General features: G+C 35.3%; 1 protein-coding gene across 1 annotated transcript in view; it reads left to right on the top strand.

Moving 5' to 3' along the window:
• The window catches only part of ANTXR2 (ANTXR cell adhesion molecule 2), a 154,902-nt gene that overhangs the window by 71,528 nt on the left and 57,167 nt on the right, over positions 1–26,207 (top strand). Inside the window, exons 12-13 of the mRNA XM_049790309.1 lie at positions 11,496–11,591; positions 25,852–25,896. Coding sequence (XP_049646266.1) covers positions 11,496–11,591; positions 25,852–25,896 — 141 coding nt within the window. The remainder of the gene's footprint in view (positions 1–11,495; positions 11,592–25,851; positions 25,897–26,207) is intronic.

Genomic DNA, 26,207 nt, shown 5'->3' with positions numbered 1-26,207 from the left:
TTTTCACCTTTAAGGATAATGTTAGCTGTGGGCTTTTCATAGATAGCTGTAACTATCTTGAGAAAGGTTCCTTCCAGACCTATTTTGCTTAGTGCTTTCAACATGAATGGGTGTTGGATTTTGTCAAATGCCTTCTCTACATTGATTGATATGATCATGTGGTTTTTGTCTTTTTTATTATTGATGTGATGTATAATGTTGATTGATTTGCGTATGTTGAACCAGCCTTGCATCCCTGGGATGAAACCCACTTGGTCATGGTGTATAATCTTTTTGATGTAATGCTGGATTCGGTTCACTAAGATTTTGTTGAGTATTTTTGCGTCTATATTCATTAGTGAGATTGGTCTGTAGTTTTCTTTCTTGGTGGTATCTTTGCCCTCTTTGGGAATCAGAGTGATATTGGCCTCATAAAAGGAATTGGGGAGGATTCCTGTCTTTTCAATGGTTTGGAAGAGCCTGTGGATCAGTGGTAGTAGGTCTTCTCGAAATGTTTGGTGGAATTCACCCGTAAAACCATCTGGGCCTGGACTTTTGTTCTTGGGGTTTTCTTAATTATTGTTTCAATTTCCTCCAACGCAAAACACAGGTTTTATATCCATTCCCTTTTTATATTTCTCTGTATACCATAAATGGATATGATCATCCACTATTCATCCTTTCTTCTAATTTTTTTTTTCACCCAAGTTCACTCCACACTCAATGAGCACCTCTAAGAACAAAATGGGAGAGATGCATTGGACGTTTTATTTGTCTAATACATTGTACAGTGGATTAGGACCTCAAACCTCGGACATGTGACTCAACAAGTACAGTCACATTTATACCCTCAAACTACATTCTAGTGTATAGTACATCATTGCATTACTTAGGTCCAGCCCAGGGCAGAAAGCTTGCCACAAAGAGTGGTAGTGTAGGTTGAATAAAGAAGTTTCTGCTAGGTCAATGAAAGATGGAACTGTTTTCTGTGGACAAGAACTTGATGCTAAAAGGGGAGAAAATAACAGGAAAGACACCACTTTATTAACAATAGCTCAAACCATAGAATCAAAAAGGAAAGGGAGATAAGAAAGAGAAAGAGCAAGAGAGAGAGAGAGAAATAAAGATAGAGCTAGGAGATAGAGAGAAAGAGAGAGAGGAAGGAAGAGAAAGAAATTTCAGGCCCCAGAGCAAGGCAGGGGTGTGGGGATAGGGTAAGGGAAGAAAATGGGAAACATCAGTGATGGTGATTGGAAGGGTGAACTGGTGAAGGATGGTGTATATTGTATGAGTTAAACCCCACAATGAACAAATTTGTAACCACAGTGCTTAAATAAAGCAATTAAAATAATAATAAAAAAGAATAAAAGAGCCCTCAAGATTATTCAAAGGGCAGGATAAACAAAAACAACATTTCCTTAATTGGGCTGGAGCAACCTGGGTTCAATCTAGGCATCCCATATGGTCCCCTGAGCCTGCCAGGATCGATTTTTAAGAGCATAGATAGAGTAACCCCTGAGCACCACCAGTGTGGTCCCAAACCTAAAGCAAACAAACAACAACAATAATAAAACAAAATTGCATTGATTATTGGAAGAGATTTAAAAATTGAGTTGAGGTAGGGAAGTTGTATGTTGATCCTTATTTTTATTCATCTTTCTCATAAGGTTTTCTAAGTGTGTCTCTGCTTTACACAAAGCTATGACCGTGTCTTTCTTTGCCTCACACTCCACATCTCTGAGGACCACTGTCAGTCTTGTGACTTTTGGATAATGAGGGTGTCTGAGCACTATACACGTACTGCTATAATTTATGTTTACAGTGAGCAAACTGAAGAATTGAAAGCTATTTCCAATCCTAGCATACATTGATGCTTAAAAAGTTGCTTCTTCTGGTAGTTGATCCTAATATGGTGAAACCATGACCCGGTGAGAGGACAAAAGATGAATTTAGGCTTCACTGTCCCTAGAGAGCCAGTGTACTCTAGAGGTCAATTATCTTCAGCTTTACAGTTTCCTGAAAACTAGAACTGAGAACTGAATTTAAGCACTGTCTTCTTCCCCATTCCTTAGCTCCACCCACCACTAGAATGCCTAACATAGCTGTTCTTTTTAACCAGTTTCTAGTTTGTCTTATATAAGACACGAGTTGTGAATAAACAATAAGGATGGTACCTATTAAGGAAATACTGTATATCTAAAGAAATATACGAAGAAAATATACATATCCCCTTTGAGTCTTTTGAAATAGTCTGGGGGTAGGTAGTGATATAATTCGGAGCACAGCTTCAGCCTGCAGCATGGTCTTGTGGAGTCTGAGAAAGAGCTCCCACCAGTCACAAATCAGGAAATGTTCTCAAGCCGAGGGCCTCTCAAAAGCTGAATCTGGTAGCGAGCAACAGTCCACAGCAAAGGAAGGTGGGAGAAAAGGGGCCTCTGAGAGCAAATTGACAGCAGCTTCTTCCCAGGCCCAGGGAAGGTGGGCTGTGAAGCTGTCTTTTTGATTTGAGAGCTAGTTGGGTGGGTGGGGAGGAGACAGATCATTCCTGAGGAGTTAAGAACTGAGGGTAAAAAGGGTTAAAAAAGGAGAAAAAATAAATCAGGGGTGAGAGAGTGAATGGATAGAAAAGGATTTGTAAAGTGGTAAACAAAGAAGGGGGGAATAAGAAGGGTGATATAAAGGAGAAATAGACTATATATAACATAGATATTATGTACACTATAGATGGACATTAGACAGACAAAGAGGTGGCCAATTCATACAGTCATGCACACACATAGACATATAATGAAGATAGATCCATAGGTTGCAGTTAAAAAAATTACCCAAGTAGAATGGGTCAGAATGCTTAAAAATATAAAGCTGGCAAGTCAGATGTAAAGACTTTCTTTTTCTAGGAAAAGCATCATTAGCAAGGGTAAATTTTACAGAAAAAAGGCTTCCTGAGTTAGATTGTGAATAGAGCATTTTAAAACAATCATAAATTTCAAGTCTAGAATACTAAGTAAAAGTTTAATGAGCACTGTAAAAGGAGTCTACATCATAAAGTATTGTCAATTTCTTTAGATGTATTTCCTTAATAGGCATATTCTTATTGTGTATTTCCTTATGTGGATATAGTTTTCCCCATTCCTTTTTGGGATTTGTTTTAGAAAATTATATTATATAAGCTTCACTGGATTTCTGAGTTCATGTTAGAACTATGTTAGAGGGATTGTTTGGTTTGTTATTTTTACTGCCATATGAACTAATAGTATCCTGTGGCATGTTCCTTTTTGCATAGGCACATTCAAATGGGTAATCTTCTGCATAGAAAGAAGTTCTTATCTAATATGATAAGAATTCCTAAATTTTATATTGCAAGTTGGCCTTTCACCCTGAACATTTGTCACAATGAACTTGACTTACGCTTCAGTGGCTTGGACATTAGACATTCACCCCTGAACCTTGGATCCCATATATGAAACTGGCTTGGTTTTTTGCACCAATACCAGAAATTGATGACTTGAAAATAGCACCAACTTGCTTTCAGGGTAGGGTTCCCTGCATCATCACCTAATAGTGAGATGAAACTAGAAGATGCTCCATGACACCCTGACTTTAATATAGGATCTGTATAAAAAACAAGTTTTCTAATTTCAGAAACCTGACTGTGACAACCATGATTGAGAACTTTTCCTTTGACCATGAAGAAAGACTTTTTGGGGTTAGATAACTTAATATGTCAGTAGCCTCTAGTTGCTTTTATGGCAGGTACGCTACATGGGTAGAGTCCTCCCTGTTTTTTAGGCCAAAGGTTTTTCTTTTTACTTTCCCCAACTTTTACCGCACCCATTTTTTGTTTTTTGTTTTCTCTTTTATCTTTCAGATAGGGTCTTTGGTCTTTTTCATAGGACCTTGGGAAATAGTTACTTGGTTTGACCTCATATTCTTGCATTTTTCTATAAAATTAAGAAGAAAGTAAAAGATGGGGCCAGGGCCAAGTGGTCTCATTGCATTGGTGGAGAAAAAGGACAGAACTAAATATCGAAGCCAAAATCAACACTAGAATCAAGAGACTCAAACTATAGCAATCTAAACATAAAATTGCCCTATTATACTGGCAGGCCAGTGGTGGTATAGGATTCACTTTGGGATCATTGGTGGAAGGTAGTTGACACTGTTGATGGGAATGGTGACCTGAAATTCAACTATGGAGGACTTTGTAGATCACAATGATTTAAATAAAAAAATTAAAAAAGAAAGACAAAAGTTGGAAATTATTTTTCAGTAAAAGGACAAATAGCAAATATTTTAAGTTTTAGGAACTACCCAGTTTCTGTCACAAGTGCTGAAATTTGCCATTGCAGCACAAAGACAGCTGTAAGGCATTATGTAAAGTTTTTTCAACTAAAATAATTGTTTAAAAAGTCTTAGCTTGCTGAATATTTTATCAATTAGGTTATATGAATTTGGTCTTTGGGCCATAGATTTTCAATTCCTCATTTAAAATAATTTCCAAATCATTATTGGATAATAATGAAACCCATCTATCCTGTGACAGTGTTATTTTTCTTAACTCTAAATTCATAGGAACAAAAAAATTTTAGAGACCTATTTAAACTTTTCTTTGTTTTATTCTAATGTGGTTGCTGTGATTACTCACTTTTTAGAGAGATTGGACATGCTATTTATACTGGTGTGCATTTTTTTTCTGAGTGACTTCTCTTTCTCATAGTTATTTAACAATTGTAATAGTGTGCCTGATTTCTGTTTATTTAATACTTTTATGATTTTCTCAAGAACATTTCAGTTAAAATTAGCAAAGTTTTGGCTTGTATGTCAATTTTTCAGTAAATTAATTCTTTAATTTAATCACCATGAAATACAGCTACAAAGTTGTTTGTGATTGAATTTCAGTCATACAATATCCAACACCTATATCTTCACCTGTATAAATTTCCAACTACCAAATCCCCATTTTTTTCCCAATCTCCCCCCACTGCCCTCTACCCTGCCTGCTGTGACAGATATTTTTCTTCTCTCTCTCTTTTTCTTTTTTTCTATCTTCTCTCTCTCTTTTTTAGACCCTGTATTTTTTAATATTGTTACTGAAGGGGTAACATGTATAACACTTTACATCCTTTCAGCACCTCATTCTTGTCTAAAGTGATCATTTCCAACTATCATTTTCATAGAGGTCCCCTTTCAGCCCTAACTGCACTCCTCCACTCTTTGAGGCAATCTTCCTACCTTTCTACTATGGAATAGTCTTCCTCACCTTCATTTCTTAACAAAACTCATTTTTAATGAAGAAAAGGAAATTAGATACAGATGAAGGTCAAAACCTATTGTGGAGCCTTGAGATAGCTCAAGAGCAAGTAAACTTACTTTGTAAATTGGAGATTTTGGTTTCACTCTTCCACTCCAAATACAATGTTTCTTGAGCATCACAAAGTGTATCACCCCACTTCCATTATCAATACATAGGGATCAGGAATAGCTTTTGAGCTCTGTCAGATGTGTTGGGCCAAAAAAAACGTCCTCGGACAAAACAAAAACAAAACAAAAATACTTAATATGTTTAGGGTGACTAGAGAATAAATTATTTCTACCTAATATAGATTCCTAGTAAGCACTTTAAAGATTCTTGGCTTAATGGCCTTTTCTTATTATGGGGTCACATCCAACAGTGCTCATTGCTTACTCCTGTCTTGGCACTCAGGGAGTCACTACTGGCAAAGATGTGGGTGTCTGTATGTGATCTCAGAAATCTAACCCTGGTGTGTACAAAACAAATTCCCAATATGGCTGCTGTAGTATTTCCCTACCCTTGGCCCATATATAGCCTTAACCAACATCTAGAACTATATCTGCAGGCCTCTACTAAATGCTACACTATAGTCTTCTTAAATAACTACAAATGACCTGAACAAAAGCTACTTGTTTAGAGCCATGTTTAATAAGAATTGATCCAAGAAATGAAAGGTTTCCAATTTTTCAAATGAAAGCTAATTAAACAAAAGACCAATTTACCCAATAAGAAGGAGAATAAACTGCTTTTCCAAAAATTTTCTTTACTCTCTTGTTTAGCTTCTTCTGGTGCTACCAAGGCCTCTTAAATTCTGTGTTCCGGCCAGTCTTGTCTTTTCCTTGTTCTTGTAAGAAACTAATAATGGGGCCGGGCGGTGGCGCTGGAGGTAAGGTGCCTGCCTTGCCTGCGCTAGCCTAGGACGGACCGCGGTTCGATCCCCCGGCGTCCCATATGGTCCCCCAAGAAGCCAGGAGCAACTTCTGAGTGCATAGCCAGGAGTAACCCCTGAGCGTCACAGGGTGTGGCCCAAAAACCTAAAAAAAAAAAAAAAGAAACTAATAACGCTGCTTTCCCTTTTCCTTGGACTTTCTTACACTTTTACAAAGAGGTCTACTAAAGACCTTACATGTGTCTACCTTATATGTTTCTTCTGTACTATCTGTCTACAACTGTCCTATTTGTAATTATTGGTCCAAGGTTTGGCTCTCCAACTAACAACCTTTGATCTTTATGAAGACTTGTTCAACAATGCAACTTGGGTGCTCTCTAATCAGCCTAGTACTTAAAAAGGCATGCCTAACCTTAAAGTGAGAGATTTATAGTTTCTGCCTATGATTCAGAACTGTGAACAATTATGCTTCATTTTATCTGATTTCAGTCTGAAGTTTGCAGTATAATATCTACTTGCTGTACTGAAATTAAGTGTTTGACCTTTCCTGAATTTGTTTGTAAAGTGATGTGAACAATGAAACTATTTCCCTATCATGACTGAAGTCATTCATGCTTTGATAACTTGGAAATCAAAACAAAGGAAAAGGGAGAGCTGACTTTGTGTGCTGAGCCAAAGTCTGGAATAGGGCCTCTGGGACTGTGCTTTATACTATTATGGCAGGGGCAAGTTGCATTACATTTTTTTTCATCTGAGCTATTTTTTATCTGACTTAGTTTAAGTGTGATAAATATTAGGTTTGTAGTCTTTAAGAAGTGTACATGTTCATTTTATTGGGGAGATGTGCATTTGGAATCAGTTGAAATGATAATATTGTGTATAGACAATGTGTTTTTGCATCAGGATGTGCATAAACTTTTGTCAGTGTAATGAACCAAGGAGTTTTTAAAGGAAAAAAATCAAGACTTTAAACTGTTTATTAAAACCATTTATGCTATATTTTGAAAGCACAAATTTCTGAATTCTTGGTTCATCACGTTCAAATAAAAAAAAGAAAACTCATCTCCAAACTGTTATTTTATTCATACCTTTGATTTGCATGACCTTATTTCTAGAGAGAGTTTTAATTCTAAGAAGCCAAGTTAACTGTTCACAGAACTCTCTGGAAGTCAGAGAACACATAGTGAAGATGTGTCTTCTCTTTAAGTGCTGTGACTAGGTCTGCACAAGAGCTGATTCATACATGATAAGTTACAGTTTAAGGGTATTTTGTGTAATTCTTTGAACTTGATATTTCTCCCCTCAGATATTAACATTTTCTATGAATTTCTGTGTAATTTTTTTTCCTGTCATACTCTTTTGACTGTATTTTAGAGTTTGGCATGTTCAGGTATAGAGAGATGTATGTTTTTTTTCATGATTGTTTGAAATTCAGTAGGCATAGATAAATGTGCACTTGAAGTATTTTCCCTAATACTCTGAATCTTTTTCTCTCATTTTGCAAGATAGGATTTAGATGTTTAGGTTGAAATAATAACCAAATGTTGTACTTATATTTTCATTGTACCAAATGAAAAATATTATTTAGTAGATTCTTCTAGTACCCTTGGAATGGTGTATATGAATGGTTGAGCTCTGTGAAGATAAAATATATGAAGTTCCTGTCATTATTTTTGTTACTGTCTGAGAGATAAAGTAAAGAAAATAATTAAGAAATCTAAACAGTACTTTGGTGGTGTCCATTCTGGTTAATTTGTATCAGAGCATTATCTATCTGCTACATTAATAGCTTATATGTTTATTCCTTCTTACATATGCAAGAAAAATTAGAACACAAATGAGGGATTTTAATTGGTTATGTGTGGTTGAGTCTTAATAATTTGCTGAAAATGTCAAATTAATGTTTTATAATTTATATTTTAGATACTTTTATTAAGTTGAAAGAGTGCTAGAAGCACATTATCTTTGAAAATTGGTTTGTTTTGATATAATTTCTAAGGTCTTATATGATAATATTTTCCATTCTCATAACAAATGTATAAGGAAATGACACACATTTCAAGATTTTTCTGATTAGTTAAGCCAAGCATTTCATTAGCATGTCTTTATCAATTAAGAAAACGTTGTTGTTTTAGTAACTTTGCTTTATTTCATTATGAAGATATCAACATGTACAAAATAAGAGGTCAGAGCCATAGTACAACTGTTGGGGCGCTTGCCCTTTATGCTACAAACTTGGGGTTGATTTTCCCACCATCCCATATTCACCAAGCCCTGTCAGAAGTGATCCCTGAATAAAGAGTCAGGATTAGGTCCTAAATGCCATTGAGTATGACCCCCAAATAAACAAAACAAAAATTCTCTGAGCACAGATTAAAGCTTATCATTTGTATATGCTCTGCCATGTTTGCAGTAGACTTCTATTTTCTATCCTTTACCTTACAGCGGGCCCTTTATATTATATTTAAATATGTCCCCCTTTACTTCTGGCAATTAATATTTTGTTTTCTATCTCTTCTCTCTCAGTATGTGAGTTTTGCTCAAGGACTAGTCCTGGTTCTGTGCTCAAGAGCAAATTCTGGTGTTGTACAAAGAACCAAAGAATTAAACTGGTGCTAGAGACATGCAACACAAGTGTCTTAATTCCTGTCCCATTTCTCTTGCACTGATAATTATTATTTTGTATCTATTTCATTTCTCTATGCTATTGGCTATATGAAGTATTCTTGGTGAAGCATTTATTTCATTGAGTTTTTTCACTATATCCCATCACTGCCTTTGGACTTTCAGGACTATTCTTTATAAATCTACAATAAACCTTAAGAATGCTCCTTTATATGTAATCTTCCTTTTGATCTTGCTGCCTTCGGTATTCCATCCATATCTGTGGGATCTATAATTGTGACTAGGATGTGCCTTGAGGTGTTTTTCTTTGAATCTTTCAGCCCAGACATTTTAGGTATGTAGTATTTGGTTGCATGCACTTAATAGCTCTAGAAGTTTTTCTGAAATGATGTCCTTGACTGTTGATTTTTTTCATGGACATTTTTTTCTTGGGTCTCTGGGACTCCAATGAGTATTATGTTGTTTTTATTGAGTTTATTGCAGCCCTCTATTTTTATCTGTTCACATTCTTTGATAATTTTTTTCCATAGGCTGATTTGTTTTCCAGCTCTTTTACAGTCTCTTCTGTTGTATGGAATTATTATTCATCTCATCTTCCTACTCACTGATTCTGCCTTCAGCAGCTATTACCATGTTGTTGAGGCTTTTCAGTGAGTTTTCATTTCAGCTACCAAGCTATTTAATCCTGATATTTCAGTTTTAAGTTTTCTTATTTCTACATTCATGTCTTCTTGATTCTTACTTGTAGATTCATTCACTTTGTTCCATGGATTTTTTGAGTTCCTTGAACATTCTCCAAATTTCTTCTTTTAAGTCTTTCTCAGAGAGACTGTGTAGGTGGCTGGTACTTACTTGTTGGGTCTTCAGATCCATCATTTTCATTCTCTATGCATGGCGGTGTTGTGTGATGCTTTCCCAAAGTGTCCTTTCAGTGTTGATTTTTTCAACTTGTTGTGCTGGCATACATTAATGAGGGGATAAGCACAGGAGTGGAGTGAGCAAAGTGGCTGCTGTGCTACTCTGGTTTTGTATCATTGTACAGGAGAAGCCTTTGTTCCCTCGGCTGTTTTTTTCCTGTTGGTGTTTGGACCACTATTAGAGCTACTTAAACCAACTCCTGGCTCTGCACTCAGGAGATAATATGTGCTTCAAAGGATTGAACTGGGAACTGTTGTGTGCAAGGCATGTTCCTTAAGCCCTGGACTCTCTGATCCCTGAATTATGATCATTATCAGTATTATTTTTTTATTGCAAAGCCATTCAGAGTTTTGTATGTCATCTGTGCAGTGATTCTATATAAGAGCTCATAGCAATAGAATTTCCACAATTAGTTTCTTGCTTTGTGAAGAACTTTTCTCCCTCTGTGGATAAGAAATCAAAAGTTCAGAGAAATTAAACTACTTGTATAACATTACAGCTTTAGATGAATAATTTTAATATGCTGCCATTCTAATGTTAAGATGTTAAGACTTATCTCTCTTTCTGCTGTTGCGCTGACCTCTGAGATTATACTTGTTCCTTGTTTTGAATGATAGGATATCTGTTTCCGAAAAGTTGGCATCTGAAGTCTCAACTCTTCATCCTATATGTTGATTTATCTTCTTGTAGTTCTCCCATCATTTTTTCCCTCTAAAACCATGTTCAAATACACACACGTGGGGCCAAAGCAGTGGGGCAAGTGGTAGGGCATTTGCCTTGCAAGTACTAACCTAGGATGGACTGTGGTTCAATCAGTGGCATCCCATTTGGTCCCCCAAGCAGGAGTGATTTCTGAGCACATAGCCAGGAGTAACCCCTAAGCATCACCAGCTGTGGCCCAAAACCAAAAAAAAAAAATATACACACACATACATAAACACATCCCAAAATTTTATTGATAATTCAAGAAAGTAAGTTTTAGGAAAGATGCACATTTCTCTGGGAAGCTACTCTCTGCTAACTATTCAGTAAGCCCTCCTGTTTGTTTTTGTGAACTTGGCATTCTGATTCCTTTAGTAAATAGTTTTAAATTCCAAGTATGAATTATATATTGAGTAGGCTGGTTATTAATCCCCACCCAGCTTAAAATGAATAGTGGCAGAGAAATTAAATGTTATTGCAGTTCATCATAGACAAATAAGTGAACAAACAGAGAAAATGCTGAAGATAAAAGTATAAAGAACAATGAGCTGTATAACAATGATAAATTTTTAGCTGGAGGGTCTAAGGAAGGTTTCCTTGGAACGTTATTTAAATGAAGTAGAATTGGAATACAGCATAGCGTGAGACCTGCAGTTAGGAAGTGAAAGAAGACTAGTGTGAAGGTAAAGTGCTTGAGGTTCAAGATAGTTCCACAAGATAAAAACAAGAGATTATAATCTTTTACTGTGCATTGAACCATTTACTTACAAAAGCCCTTGTTATTGGTTTAGTCAGTTTCCCGGTGATTTTGATAGTTATCTAATCTTGTAAATACAGTTGATAAATAGTGTCTCATCATTATGAAAGTTTGGGAGAATTCTGTAAATATTCAGCCTAAAGGTAAACAATATTTAAGCCAAAATAATTACTTTTCTCCAGAGACAAGAGATTTTAATATTGAGGGTTTTCCCCTATGTTTTAATGCATAATATGTCTGTAGACATTTAGATTATTTTCTAGTATTACCTTAAAATGTTTGGGATTTGACCTTAAGATTTTCTGACAATCTTGCTTTTCTCTTCTGCCTAGTCTAACGGGATTGGAGCCATCATTGTTATTCTTCTGCTACTGCTACTTTTGGGTCTTGGTTTGATGTGGTGGTTTTGGCCTCTTTGCTGCAAAGTGGTGAGTAAGAAGAATTTGTAATAATATTCTTCATTTTTTTTAAATCAGAGATCTCTAAAACAAGTTTTGAAATGTGAATCAACATCATGTTTAACAGCAGCAGAATTTCAATGAGCAAATTGAAATTTAGTACTTTTAATATCCATAATAAATACTGTAAAGCACATAATCAATGCTGTAAAGCACAGTTAAAAGATATTATAAAACTTCATCTAAAATATTTCAAGGACTGGAGTGATAGCACAGCAGTAGGGCATTTGCCCTGCACATGGCTGACCCAGGACAGACCTAGGTTCAATCCCCGGTGTCCCATATGGTCCCCCTAGCCAGGAGCAATTTCTGAGCACATAGCCAAGAGTAACCCCTGAGTGTCACCAGGTGTGGGCCACAAACTCCCTCAAAATAATTAATATTTCAAAATTAGAATTATGAAAAAGGGAGAGGAAAAATAGAGAAAATAGTAAGGAAGTAAAATTTACCACTTAACTTCACAAGAATTTCAAGTCAACTGATATTTTATACTTGATTTAATAGGAGAAGATATTTTCCTCAGTGTTCATTGACTCTTTCACTAGTTATTTGATTGACGCACCCTTGCAGGGCCTTCATCTCCTAGAAAGAAACTTTAGAAATAAGTCAGTTATGGGGGATCAGGGTATCAGTTAAATGGTCATTTTTAAAATTAAGACTATTTAAGTTTGTGTTATTATTATTTTAAGCTTAGAGTAAAAATCTCTTAAAAATATGGCTGTGAGTTAATTTTCTGTTGTAATTGTAACAGAGCCACACATTTGGTAGTTTAAGGTGAAGGCCTTGAGATTCAATAAAGATCCCCTATATAAAGACAAGAGATTACCATCTTGTACTGTGCATGGAACCATTTACTTGCAAAAACACTTGTTGGCTTAGTCAGTTTTCTGGTGATTTTGATAGTTATCAAGTCTTGGCAATATAACATGTAAATAACTTATCATTATGAAAGTTTGGGAGAATTCTGTAAAGATCTGCCTAAATGTAAACAACACTTTTAGCCAAAATAATTATTTTTCTTCAGGGACAAAAGATTTAATTATTGAGTGTTTTCTAGAAACTCTGAAAATTATCTCATCTGACGAAAAGAGAATTTTACACTTAATTCAAGTATCTTGAAGTAAAAGGTAATCTAGCATGACCTCAGTGCCTTAAAGTAATCACAAATATTCATGTACAGGAAGAGAGATGTAAATTAGAAGAGGGAAAAAACAGTGTGACCATGGAGGTAAAGATTAGAGTGATGTAGTACAGCCAGGAAATGCTGAGGGAAGCCAGAACTGAAGCGACCAGGAAAAGACATCTCTGGCATCTGTAGTTAAAAACATGTGTCGAAACATGATTTAAGCTTTGTAAAATAGTGGTCTTGGCCTCCCATCCTGTAAGAAAACAAGACTTGATTGAGTAAGCAACTAAGTCTGGTAATTGGTTATAGTCTCCTGAAACTAATACATTCCATAAATGATTCAAAGTTCTCTAGGACTTGAAACTACTGTCGAGGATTACAAATTTTAGTAATTCTTCTGTAATATGTTTCTAATCAATTCATTACAAAATCTTCGTGGAATACAAGGAAAGGTAATATGAGAAACAAGGAGTATTCTCTCAAATGTTTGCAGTAATTTCGAAGACATAAAACTATGCATTGAAATTATTCTTTTTTATTTTATAAATGATATGTGTTCATCACAAAGCTCTATATACTGAGTAAAATTTATAGTTTCAGAAAAGGATTTTTTTTAAAAATGGATTCCTAGTATTCAGAAGTTTCTAAGATATATACACACACAAGTATTTATTTATTAGAATCTTTGAAAATAGTGAATGTCTGGGGCAAGAGTGGTGGAGCAAGTAATAAGGAGTCTGCCTTGTATGTACTATCCTAGAATGGACAACAGTTTGATCCCTGGCATCCCATATGGTCCCCCAAGGCAGGAGCGATTTCTGAGCCCATAGCCAGAAGTAACCTCTGAGTGTCACTGGGTTTGGCCCAAAATGCAAAAAGAAAGGATGGATGGAAGGGAGGAAGGAAGGAAGGAAGGAAGGAAGGAAGGAAGGAAAGAAGGAAGGAAGGAAGGAAGGAAGGAAGGAAAGAAGGAAGGAAGGAAGGAAGGAAGGAAGGAAGGAAGGAGGGAGGGAAGGAAGGAAGGAAGGAAGGAAGGAAGGAAGGAAGGAAGGAAGGAAGGAAGAGAGGGAGGGAGGCTAGGAGGGAGGGAGGGAGGGAGGGAGGAAGGGAGGGAGGGAGGAAGGAAGGAAGGATGGAAGGAAGGAAGGAAGGAAGGAAGGAAGGAAGGAAGGAAGGAAGGAAGGAAGGAAGGAAGGAAGGAAGGAAGGAAGGAAGGAAGGGAGGGAGGGAGGGAGGAAGGAAGGGAGGGAGGGAGGAAGGAAGGAAGGAAGGAAGGAAGGAAGGAAGGATGGAGGGAAGGACGGAGGGAAGGAAGCAAGGAAGGAAGGAAGAAGAAGAAGAAGAAGAAAGAAAGAAGAAGAAAGAAGAAAGAAAGAAGAAAGAAAGAAAGAAGAAAGAAAGAAAGAAAGAAAGAAAGAAAGAAAGAAAGAAAGAAAGAAAGAAAGAAAGAAAGAAGAAAGAAAGAAGAGAAAGAAAGAAGAAGAGAAAGAAAGAAGAAAGAAAGAAAGAAAGAAAGAAAGAAGAAAGAGAGAAAGAAGAAAGAAAGAAAAAGAAGAAAGAAAGAAGAAAGAAAGAAAGAAAGAAGAAAGAAAAAGAAAGAGAAAGAAGAAAGAAAGAAAAAGAAGAAAGAAAGAAAGAAGGAAAGAAAGAAAGAAAGAGAAAGAAAAAGAAAGAAAGGAAAGAAAGAAAGAGAAGAAAGAAGAAAGAAGAAAGAAAGAAAGAAAGAGAGAAAGAAAGAAAGAAAGAAAGAAAGAAAGAAAGAAAGAAAGAAAGAAAGAAAGAAAGAAAGAAAGAAAGAAAGAAAGAAAGAAAGAAAGAAAACAGTGAATTTCTGTGAAGATTGTTTTGCAAAAGTCTTGTTATTTGCACAGAGATGCCAGTACAATTTTATTATCTCATTTATTGAATTTCCTAAAAATTGATCATTTAACTAAATACTGTAATTGGTTAATTGCAAAAGATTCCATAGGCTCAACTGATTGCCAAAGAGTGACATAACATTTTTAAAAAGTTAAGGAAGAAACTCTCTTCATAGAATGTATGGCCATTTTGAGTTCTTTTGAGAAGCTTGAAACTTTTAATCTCCAGTCCATTTTACTCACTGTTTGCTGGGGAATAGAGAGTGCAGTACACTTAACCTTTACCTGAAACATGGAAATCAAAACTAATGAACTTGGGAAACATATATTCAGTATTAGTTATAAACAGACCTCACATAAAGGTGAAAATTTGAAAAGATTACTGTTAAGTGACAGTTTATTGAATCCCAAAAACTATTTTGGAAGAGAAGTCCTCAGTTTTGTGCTATTTCTCACCAGCTGGTTAAGCTTCTATGTCCCTTTCATTGAGCTATTCACCTCCATTTTTCATAACTTTAAGGCATCAATAGCAACTTTTCTGTTTTCCTTAAATTAAGAGGGAGTGAAAGAAAAAAAGGTGAAATGAAAACTTAGCATGGATTGATTAATAAGCGAGAAAGAAAATATGGAGATTTTTTTATCTTTGCTTAGTTTAGAATGTATGCTGAGTGTAAAGGCAGATCTATTTGACGAGCAAGATGCAAGAAATGGCAAGTCCTGTTGTTGCTTTTTTAAAAATTACAAGTCACTGCCTACTTACAGACGTAAGGCTAATGAGGTGGCAAATAAAGGGTTTCTGGAATGTTGTAAATAAAGTGGGGTATATAGCTGCAAATAAATATGCAACAATATTGAAAATGATAAATGTTCATTTTGCTCTGAGTCCTTGGCAAAATGTCATTCATTCTCAAGGGAAAATTACAAGTTCATTTTTTTCTTAGTGAATTTAAGACATAAATCTTAATTTAAAAGTATTTTTAAAATAATTTATTTAGGCACCATGGTTAAAATATGTTCATAGTTGGGTTTCAGCTATAAAATGCACACACCCCATTCACCAGTGCAACTTTCCCACCACCAATTTCCCCCATGCCCCTCCTCCTCCAACCCCTGCCTATTTTCAAGATAGGCATTATATTTCCTTCTCGAGCATTGTCATGGTAGCTGATAGTGTAGTTAGTTCTCTAACTGTACTCATCACTCTTTGTAGTAAGCTTAATATTGTGTGCCGGTCCTACAGGCCCTCATCTCTATTGTGCCTGGGTATTATCACCATACTGTCTTTTATTTTTCTTAAATCCCACAGGTGAGTGAGACTATTCTGTATTTATCTCCCTCCTTTGTCTTATTTCACTCAGCATAATAGACTCCATGTCCATGCATATACAGGCAAATTTCATGACTACATTTTTTGCTAACAGCTGCATAGTATTCCATTGGGTAGAACTCTATTTGCTTATTATTAAGTTGAATTTACACGATGAGGATGTGTCTGACTAAGGCTCTCTAAAATAATTTTTGTAGCCAAAAACATCTGTGCTGTTCTTTCTAAATGGCGATAATGCTTATACATAGCACTTTTATATTGTTGAGGAGGGCTATGGTGGCTTTATTGAATTACTTTGAATGCACTCTGAGTTTTTGAAAGGACAATAAAACAGAAGTAATTTAAATCTTAATATGTTTTCTTTGCACCATTAATTAAATGAATTATGTTTGGTTATCTCCTTGAAATACAGTGGGATATTCTTATGGCTGTTATAGTGATGTTTCCATCATTTAAGCAGGGTATCACACTTTTCATGGTCTTAGTTTATTTGCTGTAACTCCAGCACCTTTTCTAACTCTTGGCGAAAGAGACTTGAACACAGCTCTTCTTAGTACATATTTGTCATTTGACACCTAAACTGTTCGGACTTCTCATCCGTTTTCTGTTCAAAGTAGGGATTTTATTTTATGGTTTCTGTCAAAAAGGAAAAAGAAAGGGAGAATCAATCAGATAGCCCATATTTTGGTTTGGATGTTGAAAGCATCTACCATTTTAGGAATCAATGTCTTCCCAAATATTATTGTAAGAGAACTTTATCTTTATATACTTTAGAGGAAAGGAATTGCTCTCTGATCTTATCAAAAAAGGTAAAGGAAGAATGAAAGGAAGAGCCATATACATCCTAAAAAAGTTTTTATAAACACTAAAGATTACTTCTCTTTTGTCTGTGAGTGCCTAGATACTTAGATAACATAGCAATAAACTGGGCATTTCTTTTTGTCATTCCTGAGAATCAGATCTGAAAAGCTACTTGCTCTATAATCTCTGAACAGTATCTTTATTTAAAAAATTCTAAAGCAGCTCACTGTTGACAGTTCTTTTCACTTTTTTTTTTCTGACTATCGGAACATATGATTGCATCAAGCTGGCTGCAAGCTCCAGTGCTGACATTTTCTAGCGCAAAGAATGCCCACATCACTCGAACATTTGAAAAGTGTTAATGAGCAGATCAAAAGGACTGTTGCCTGAAGCAGCTTTTTCTTTTGTTGTTGAGAAATCGGCTTTCCTCCAAATTGAAATCTTCATTCTAGCAGTTAAGTAGATGAGATGTAATCCTCCCCGATGATGATAATAACAAATGGAAAAAACTTGGAGTAGTATCAAACTCTGCATATGGTTCATAAAGTGGTAGAAGTGTTTTCCAGAATCTTTAATACAGATCTGAAGGATGCAGAGTGGAAAAAAAATCCTGGCAACCAGGCAATATTATGCCTTTTAAAATCTGTAAATTCTCATAAAATATGGTGTATATGAATACATCCTTTCTGAAGTGAATGTATTATTGCACTATTTAATACAAGAATGGGATTCTCATGACTTTTAATGTTTTTGAACTAACAGTAAGATTATTCCCACTGTTTTCACTGAAATGTATAGCTATTGGTTGGGTACAGATTTTTGGCATGCGGACCAAATGGCTTCAGATTATTTTTGCTTCTCTTTGTTACTTGTGAGGACATGTAGTGGAATGAAAAAAGGGAAGACTTTGAAATATCACAAAAAATGTATTTTTTCCATTTTTCTAGATCTATATTCTGTACATATAGATAAACATATCTGTAGTTGGGAATGATAATGTCTATCTTTTACAGTTCTCAAAATGATTAATTAAACTCTCATCTCTTTTTCTTTTCATCCATCCATCCATTCATCTATCATAGCAGTTATATACTATTAAAATAATCTTATGTTTTCTATGGACCCTTTTTGTTTAAAGAGCCTTATCTTTAATATTGAACTCAATCTGAAAGTAGTTAGAGTCCTGGGTTTATATCTGATTTTAATGGTCTTTTTTTTTTTGCATGTTCTTAGATAAGTTATTGAAATTAGACTTTACTTCTCCTTACCTAAAATGTAGATGAGCATAATAACTGCACAGGGCTCACATGAAAAATAAGAGAAATAATATACAAATAAAGGATAATTATTATATTTTGATTTTTACTTAACTAAGAACCATGATTTGCAAAGTTATTGATAGTTAAGTTGTAGGCTATAATATTTCATCACCAATCCCACCAGAATAGCATTAATTTCTATCAGCATACTTCCATCACCATACTCCCATACTTTATCATTCCTCACCCCAACAATCAATTTACCATACCTCCTGCCTGCCACTTTAGCAATCACAAGAAAGTTTGGTAGTTGCTGTTAACATCTCATATTTTAGTGGTTTCGAGCTTCTGCTTTGGGTATACTCTTCCACCTCCCAATATAACTGAAGACTAGAGACTCCTCCAGTTACCCCATTATTTCCCCTTCACAACTTTATATCTCTGTTCTCTTTCCTAAGTTCTGTGGTCAAGAGTGATTTATATATCCCACTTTTATGACATTACATTTCCCAAGATAACATAAGTGCGATCATTCTTTGTTCATCTCTCTTCTCCTGACTTACTTCACTCAACATGGCTATCTTCTAGTTCTAACCAGGTCACAACAGACTTAATGATTTCATCATTTCTTGCAGCTACAGAGTATTCCATTATTCATGTGTCACATCTTCATTATCCATTCATTTGTCTTGGACACCTGTATATCTTAGCCGTTGTACTCATGGCAGTGATGGCTTGCATATTTCCTTTTGAATAAATGTTTTTAAGTCCAAAGAATAAATACCCCAAAGTGAAATTTTTGGGTCATATGGAAACTCAATTCTAAATTTACTGAGGACTCTCTATACTATTTTCTACATGTGTTGAACCAGACCACATTCATACCAGCAGTAGCTGAGCATTTTTTTTTCATCACATGCCTGCCAACACAGATTAATATTACTATTTTAGATATGTTGTGTTTATAATGGTATGAGATGATTTCTCACTGTTGTCTTGATTTGGGTTTCCCTAATTATAAATGGTGATGAGCACTTTTTATGTGCCTATTATTGGTGATCTTGTATCTTCCTCTGAAAAGATTCTATTTATTTGATCTCCTTATTTTTATAGGTTTTTGAATTTGTTTTTGCTGATCTTTGTTAGTATTTTATATCTGAAGTTTTAAATATGAATTTTTCATTCAGTTAGATGTCTTTAGTTTAAATTCATATTTCTTATTTTTTAAATAATTTTTACTGAAACCATTGTAAATTACAGTCTTTCATAGTTGGATTTCAGACATACAGTAACAGTGTATTAGGGCAATTCTCAGTACCAATGTTGACTTCCCTCCACTGAATTTCCCCATATACATTCTATACCTCCACCCTTAGCTTCCTGGGCTGCCAATGTAACAGTCCCATTTAAGTATAGATTATTATAGTTTGGGTCTCTTGATTCTGTTGTCCTTGGCTTTGGCTTGTGTTTTTAGTTCTGTACTTTTATATCTCCACTAATGCACCTGAAAACTCTTGGTCCCCAGTTCCCATTCTAGTTTTTCTTCTTCTCAAGTTTGTAGATACATACAGAAATATAAGGTAAAGCAAAGTACTTCAGTTTCAACATTCTATAAGAAAGGTGGGTGCCCTTATCTAGGAGATACAAATAAAATGAATTTTTTAAGAAAAAAAAAAGAGGGTGGCAATGGTTTTTTCTCCCCCCTTTGACGAGCAAACATTGGAGAAATTAGAAAGAAAAACTGTTTGGCCTAAAAAAACAAGGTGTCCTTCCTGATGAAGCATTCTGGCATAGAACCCAAGTACAGGCTCTGGGCATACTAAATAGCTCAACCCCAAAGTCTTCCTTCATGTTTCCAGGAATAGTTCTCCTCAATTACTGTTGATGCAGTAAGACTTCTATAATAAGAAATCTTGGTTTTTGCACAGATCCTATGTCAATGCCTGAGTGTCTCAGAGCCCTGAGAAAAATTGTTGCTATTTCCTAGTTATCGGGGTATTATGTAAACTCACCTGCAAGTTGGTGCCAGGATGGCATTTGGGTCTCCTCCAGTGGATGTTTGATTCCTGGTGCTGGTGCAGAAAACTGTGCCAGTTCCAAAGATGGGATCTAAGTTTGGTGGTGGACAGTTGATGCCCAATAAACTGAAGTCTAAGTTAAGTCTCTATGACAAGGGTCCAGGGTGAAAGGTGCCCCTATACTTTAAAATTTGAGTTTTTTTACCTATTAGATAAGAAATTTATTCTGTGCATAGGATTTCCCCCATTTTAAGGTGCCTATGCAAAAAGGAACAATGATAAATGACAATACTGGTGTGTGGGGTTAAAAACAACTGTTGTCCCCAGATATTCCTAGTTTTTTCTCCTCTTTTCTTTTCTTTCTTTATGGGCTAAGTCATGTTTCTTATATCAAGACCATGGCGTTTTTGCTTTTTTGTTTTGTTTTGTTTTTTTTTTTTTTTTTTTTTTTTTTTTTTTTTTTTTTTTTTTTTTTTGTGCATGTGTGGTGCTTACCATTATTGTTGGAGTCCTCACTGGATAATGGACACTTTTTTTTTTTTTGTACTGATGGAATGTTTCATTTTCTTTTTTCTCCATATCCCCCCAAATCGATGATGAGAACCTCTAGAAGGACTCTGCCCACTTTTGGAGTATTAGACTTTTACCCCAGTTTACTACTTTTCTCTTCTTCAGACCAAACCACGCAAACTTAACTAGCTAGGCCTACCTCCCAGTTAGAGGGGGAAATTAGGGAGACACCTAGACCAATCAGATGCAAGACTACTATGTGGTAAGATAGGTACATAGGGGACCACATATTCTAGCAGCCCTGGGGGTGAGGGAAGTGGATATGGGAGATATGACAAAAACGGAGGTGAAGGGAAGACAATTTGGTGATGGGAATCCCCCCCTGATGTTATGTAAATATTTAACTAAAATATTATTGTCAACATGTAAACCACTATGATCAAAATAAAAATTATATTATAAAAAGAAAAAAAACAAGCTCAACAATCCCAATAACCTGTTTCTAACCTGAATTCAGATCCCAAAAGAAATTTATCCACTAAAATTTCCTCCTTAAGCAGTTCCAAAAAAGGGATGGGAAAACTACCTCTACATAAGAAAATACAGATTAAGAATTACAATTATTAAGCAAATACATCTAAGGGAATATACAAAGAAAACATATATATTCCCTTTAAGTCTTTTGAAATAGTCTTGGGGGGGGTGTTAAAATTTAGAGCACAGTTTCAACCTGTGGCATGGTCTTGTAGAGTCTAAAAAATGGTTCCCAGCAGTCAGAGATCAGATAACGTCCTTAAGCTGCGGGTCTCTCTGGAGCTGAGTCCAGTAGCGACTAACAGTCCCCAGTGAAACGGGGGTGGTGGTGGCAGAAAAGGGGCAACAGAGAGCGAATCAGCAGCAGCAGTGGCCAATGGCAGCAGCTTCTTCCCAGGCCTAGATAAGGCGGGATGGGAAACTGTTCTTTCACTTTGGGAGCCAGCTGGCAACTGACTGCAACAGGGTGAATATTCAGGTTCCTAAGGAGTTAAGAACTGAGGGCAAAGAGGGTTAATTAGATTAGGCAGAAATAACAGACCAGGGGTGCGAGGATGAGAAGACAGAGGATTTGTAAGGTGGTAGACAGAGAAGGGGGGAAAAAAGGAAAGCTTTTATAGAACAGGGACAATATACACCATAGATAGGCATTATGTACAATACAGTTTAGACATATATAGAGGTGTCCACCATATACACTCTCTCTCTCACACGCACCCATAGATATTGAAGATCTATCCATAGGTTGCAGTTGAAGAACTGACCCAGGTGGGATCCACAGCGCTTTACAAAATATAAGGCAAATATAAAACCGGCAGATTTTATAGAAAGTTGAATTTATAGATATATATATATATAAATTGAATATTTATAATGAATCAGTTACTTATCATTTTTTTAAGGGTTTTGGCATTGATACTCATCAGGATGATTGATCTGATATTTTCTTTTCTGGAAATGTCTCTAAATACTTTGAGTATTTGTGTAATTGAAGATGTTAGGAAGAAGAATTTCTGTGTTTACAATGATTTAGAAGAGCTTTAGGAATAAAGTTAGTAAAGCTCTGAAGTTTTGATAGAACTCACCAGTGAACCCATAAATTATAGTAATAACAACATAAGGGAAGAGTGTTAGCTCTGGCTCAGATTCGGAAGAAAATATGTGTTGTGTCGATTATTTTGTCTCTGAATTGGTCAATACAAATTTGACTTATAAAGCTGGAGAGATGATCTGAAAGGGTTTAGTGAACACATTGCTTTGGGAGACTAGGATTTGATTCCCAAAACTATCTAATCCCCTGAGCACTACTGCCTGGAGTAACTTCCAAGCACATAATAAGAAGATCTGAACTAAATTGAGAAGCTTCTGCATCTCAAAAGAAATAGCATAGCGCTCAGGATACAAGAGCCCCCCACTGAGTGGGAGAAACTATTCACCCAATACCCATCAGACAAGGGGCTAATCTCTGAAATATACAAGGCACTGACAGAAATTTACAAGAAAAAAACATCTAATCCCATCAAAAAATGGGGAGAAGAAATGGACAGACACTTTGACAAAGAAGAAATACAAATGGCCAAAAGACACCTGAAAAAATGCTCCACATCACCAATCATCAGGGAAATGCAAATCAACACAACTATGAGGTACCACCTCACACCACAGAGATTGGCACACATCACAAAGAATAAGAACAAGCAGTGTTGGAGGGGATGTGGAGAGAAAGGAACTCTTATCCACTGTTGGTGGGAATGCCGCCTAGTTCAACCTTTATGGAAAGCAATATGGAGATTCCTCCAAAAACTGGAAATTGAGCTCATATACAACCCAGCTATATACCACTCCTAGGAATATTCCCTAGGAACACAAAAATACAATACAAAAATTTCTTCCTTACACCTATATTCATTGCAGCACTATTTACCATAGCAAGACTCTGGAAACAGCCAAGATGCCCTTCAACAGACGAATGGCTAAAGAAACTGTGGTACATATACACAATGGAATATTATGCAGCTGTCAGGAGAGATGAAGTCATGAAATTTTCCTATACATGGATGTACATGGAATCTATTATGCTGAGTGAAGTAAGTTAGAGAGAGAGAAAGATGCAGAATGGTCTTACTCATCTATGGGTTTTAAGAGAATTGAAAAACATTCTTGTATTAATAACTTTTAGACACAAAATAGAAAAGATCTGGAAGTTACAGCTCACCTCATGAAGCTCACCACAAACAGGGATGAGTTTAGTTAGAGAAATAATTACGTTTCGAACTATCCTAATAATGAGAATGTACGAGGGAAATAGAAAGCCTGTCTAGAGTACAGGCGAGGGTTGGGTGGGGAGGAGGGAGATTTGGGACATTGGTGATGGGAATGTTGCACTGGTGATGGGTGGTGTTCTTTATGTGACTGAAACCCAAACACAATCATGTATGTAATAAAGTTGTTTAAATTTAAAAAATGAATTTTATAGAGAAAAAAAAGAAAAAAATAAAGTAAATTAAATATTAAAAAGAAAGATCTGAAAACCTCCAGGTGTGGTCCAAAAAAACAAAAACAAGGGAAATCGGTTTAAGTAGAGTTTAAGCACTTTATTTCTATTGTTTACAATGCTAGTAATATATTGTTCAGGATTTCAAAATTTATTTACATTTATAAAAGTCATGCATTTAGTCAATCATAATATTTATTAGACATTGTTGGAAAAAAAACAATTTTCTCTTCTGGAGCAAAGTGATAACAAACACTATAGACATATCCTACTTAATATAGAAAAGGTTAGATGCAAAAGCAAGAAATACAATGATATATATTTTTTATATTCCATTAGATATTTCTTTTTGGAAAGAACCTATAATTATATTTCTCAATGAAGAATTGGATGGTCTTCTGTCTTTGCAATTTGCCAGTGAGCTCAGTCATGCTTTGATTTTGGGATTATTGTTTGAAATAAACATTTAATGCTTAACTTTCTTTGCAACTAGAAATCCTTTAGTTTTCTGATCTGCCTAAGGAAAGCGCTGTTTGAGGGAATGAAGGAGGGAAGAAATATGGAGAGAGAATTGAAGAGGGACAAAGTGGTGAATAGAGAGGAGAGAAAGGAAGAGAAAAGGAAAGATCATTGAGATGGGAGGAAAATTTCATTTAGAAATAAGGAAAAAATGACAGATTGTAAAAAACTTTGAGGTTGTAACTAGAATAATTTTTGCTATGGAGAAAAATGTAAGATAGGAGAAGGAGTTTACTCTAAATATTTGTTTGAGTATGGTAATACCATTGAGTGTGGTAATATTGCTTCCAATAGTTTTTCTTTTCACTTGATTTTGAACTGTCAGGTAATATTCATATGAAGTACTTAAATTCTTTTCAGGAAAGGGAGCTCTAGCCTAGTAATCTTTAGTTTATTTAGTCTACTACTGTACTATCTTATAATACTGATTTTCATTTGTTTAATTTTGGAGTTAACTATAACATTTCATCTTTTTATTCGTCCAAATTATAAACAAGGATCTTAAATATTAAGTGTTTGATTTAAAAAACTTAGTTTAAAATAAGGTTAAATATAAAAATCTGCTTTTTATATAGTTTACCAAAGTTTAAATTTATAAGAATGTGGTAGGTTGCCATTCTAACTAAATTCCCTAATTATATCTATGTGATTATAATTATGTTCGTATTTTTACAAGAACTACATAAAAGTTTTGAATGATGAAAAACTTATACATAAAACTAATTATAAATTAGTACTTCACAAATTATAAATGACCTTACATTGAACACATTATAGTATACTTAGATAAATACAAAGAGAAAGTATAAAATCTAAATACTTCAAGTTTTATTTTTCTCAATTATAATTAATCTTAGTTCCTCTGCAATTCTGTCTACTTCTGAATTCCCAAATATATTGATGAAAATATAAAAATCATATAACAGGAGTATCTCAATATTCATTTTTAAAGATAGCATTTCTTAATTAATTTGTTTATTTTGTTATTTTGGCCACAACCGGTGACTCTGCTAAGGGGTTACTCCTGGCTACATGCTCAGAAATGGCTCCTGGCTTGGGAAACCATGTGGGACAATGGGGGATCAAACCCGGGTCTGTTCTAAGCTAGCATGTGCAAGGCAGGCACCTTACTGCTTGCACCACCACTCCGACTCCAAAGATAGCATTTTGTTTGTTTATTTGTTTGTTTTTGGGCCACACCTGGTGACGCTCAGCGAATACTCCAGGCTATGCGCTCAGAAATCATTCCTGGCTTGGGGGATCATATGGGACGCCTGGGGATTGAACCGTGGTCTGTCCTAGGCCAGCATGCGCAAGGCAGATGCCTTAACGCTTGCGTCACTGCTCCAGCCCCAAAGATAGCATTTTTTAAAAATCATCAGTAATAGTAATAACAATAATGCTTTAATTATATATTTTTCAAATTTCCAAGTGTTAGACTTTGTTCTTAAACTTTTGAAAATGTAATTAAAATACTTAACAATATTTGACATTAGATGTGAAGTAAAGCCATTCTATTTTTAATCATTTCTCTTATTAGTATAGAAATTTGAAAGTGTACCTGAGTTACCATAAGCAAGTTGTACTTTGACAAAGATGTTCTAAAAAGGTGGTGAATTTCCAGATACATTAGTATTAGTAAATGGCTTTAAAGTTAGAACTTAAGGCTAGAGAGATACCTCATGTAGGGTATTTGCCTTGCACATTTCATCTGGGTTCACATTTTTACTTTTTGCTCTCAATGTCAATATTATTTTATATTTGATTTTTTTTCTTTGCACAGGTTATTAAGGATCCTCCGCCACCGCCACCACCTGCACCAAAAGAGGTAAATGAATGCCTAACAGTTTATGTGGTCTTTGTTCTGTATTTATGTTGTATCACTAAATTTGATCAAATACATTTCTTCTAGAAAACTATTTGTCCATATATTATCTCTTGAAGATATGGTTATTTTTTATCTCTTTAATGTGCTAGACAAATTATTCACATGCAGAGTAATAAACAGAGACTACAGATTTAATTTGCCTTTTAAGCAACATTTTTGTTGTTCTTATGTCACTATATTATGTACAAAATCTAGGAGATAAAATTAACTGTTTAAAGATGTTAAAGTTTAAAGATCTTTCTCCCAAATTG

This window comes from Suncus etruscus, chromosome 16, assembly GCF_024139225.1.
Source record: "Suncus etruscus isolate mSunEtr1 chromosome 16, mSunEtr1.pri.cur, whole genome shotgun sequence".
In the NCBI taxonomy this organism is placed as follows: Eukaryota; Metazoa; Chordata; class Mammalia; order Eulipotyphla; family Soricidae; genus Suncus; species Suncus etruscus.
The sequence above is the reverse complement of the archived record's forward strand: the minus strand, read 5'-3'. Positions and strand labels throughout refer to the sequence as shown.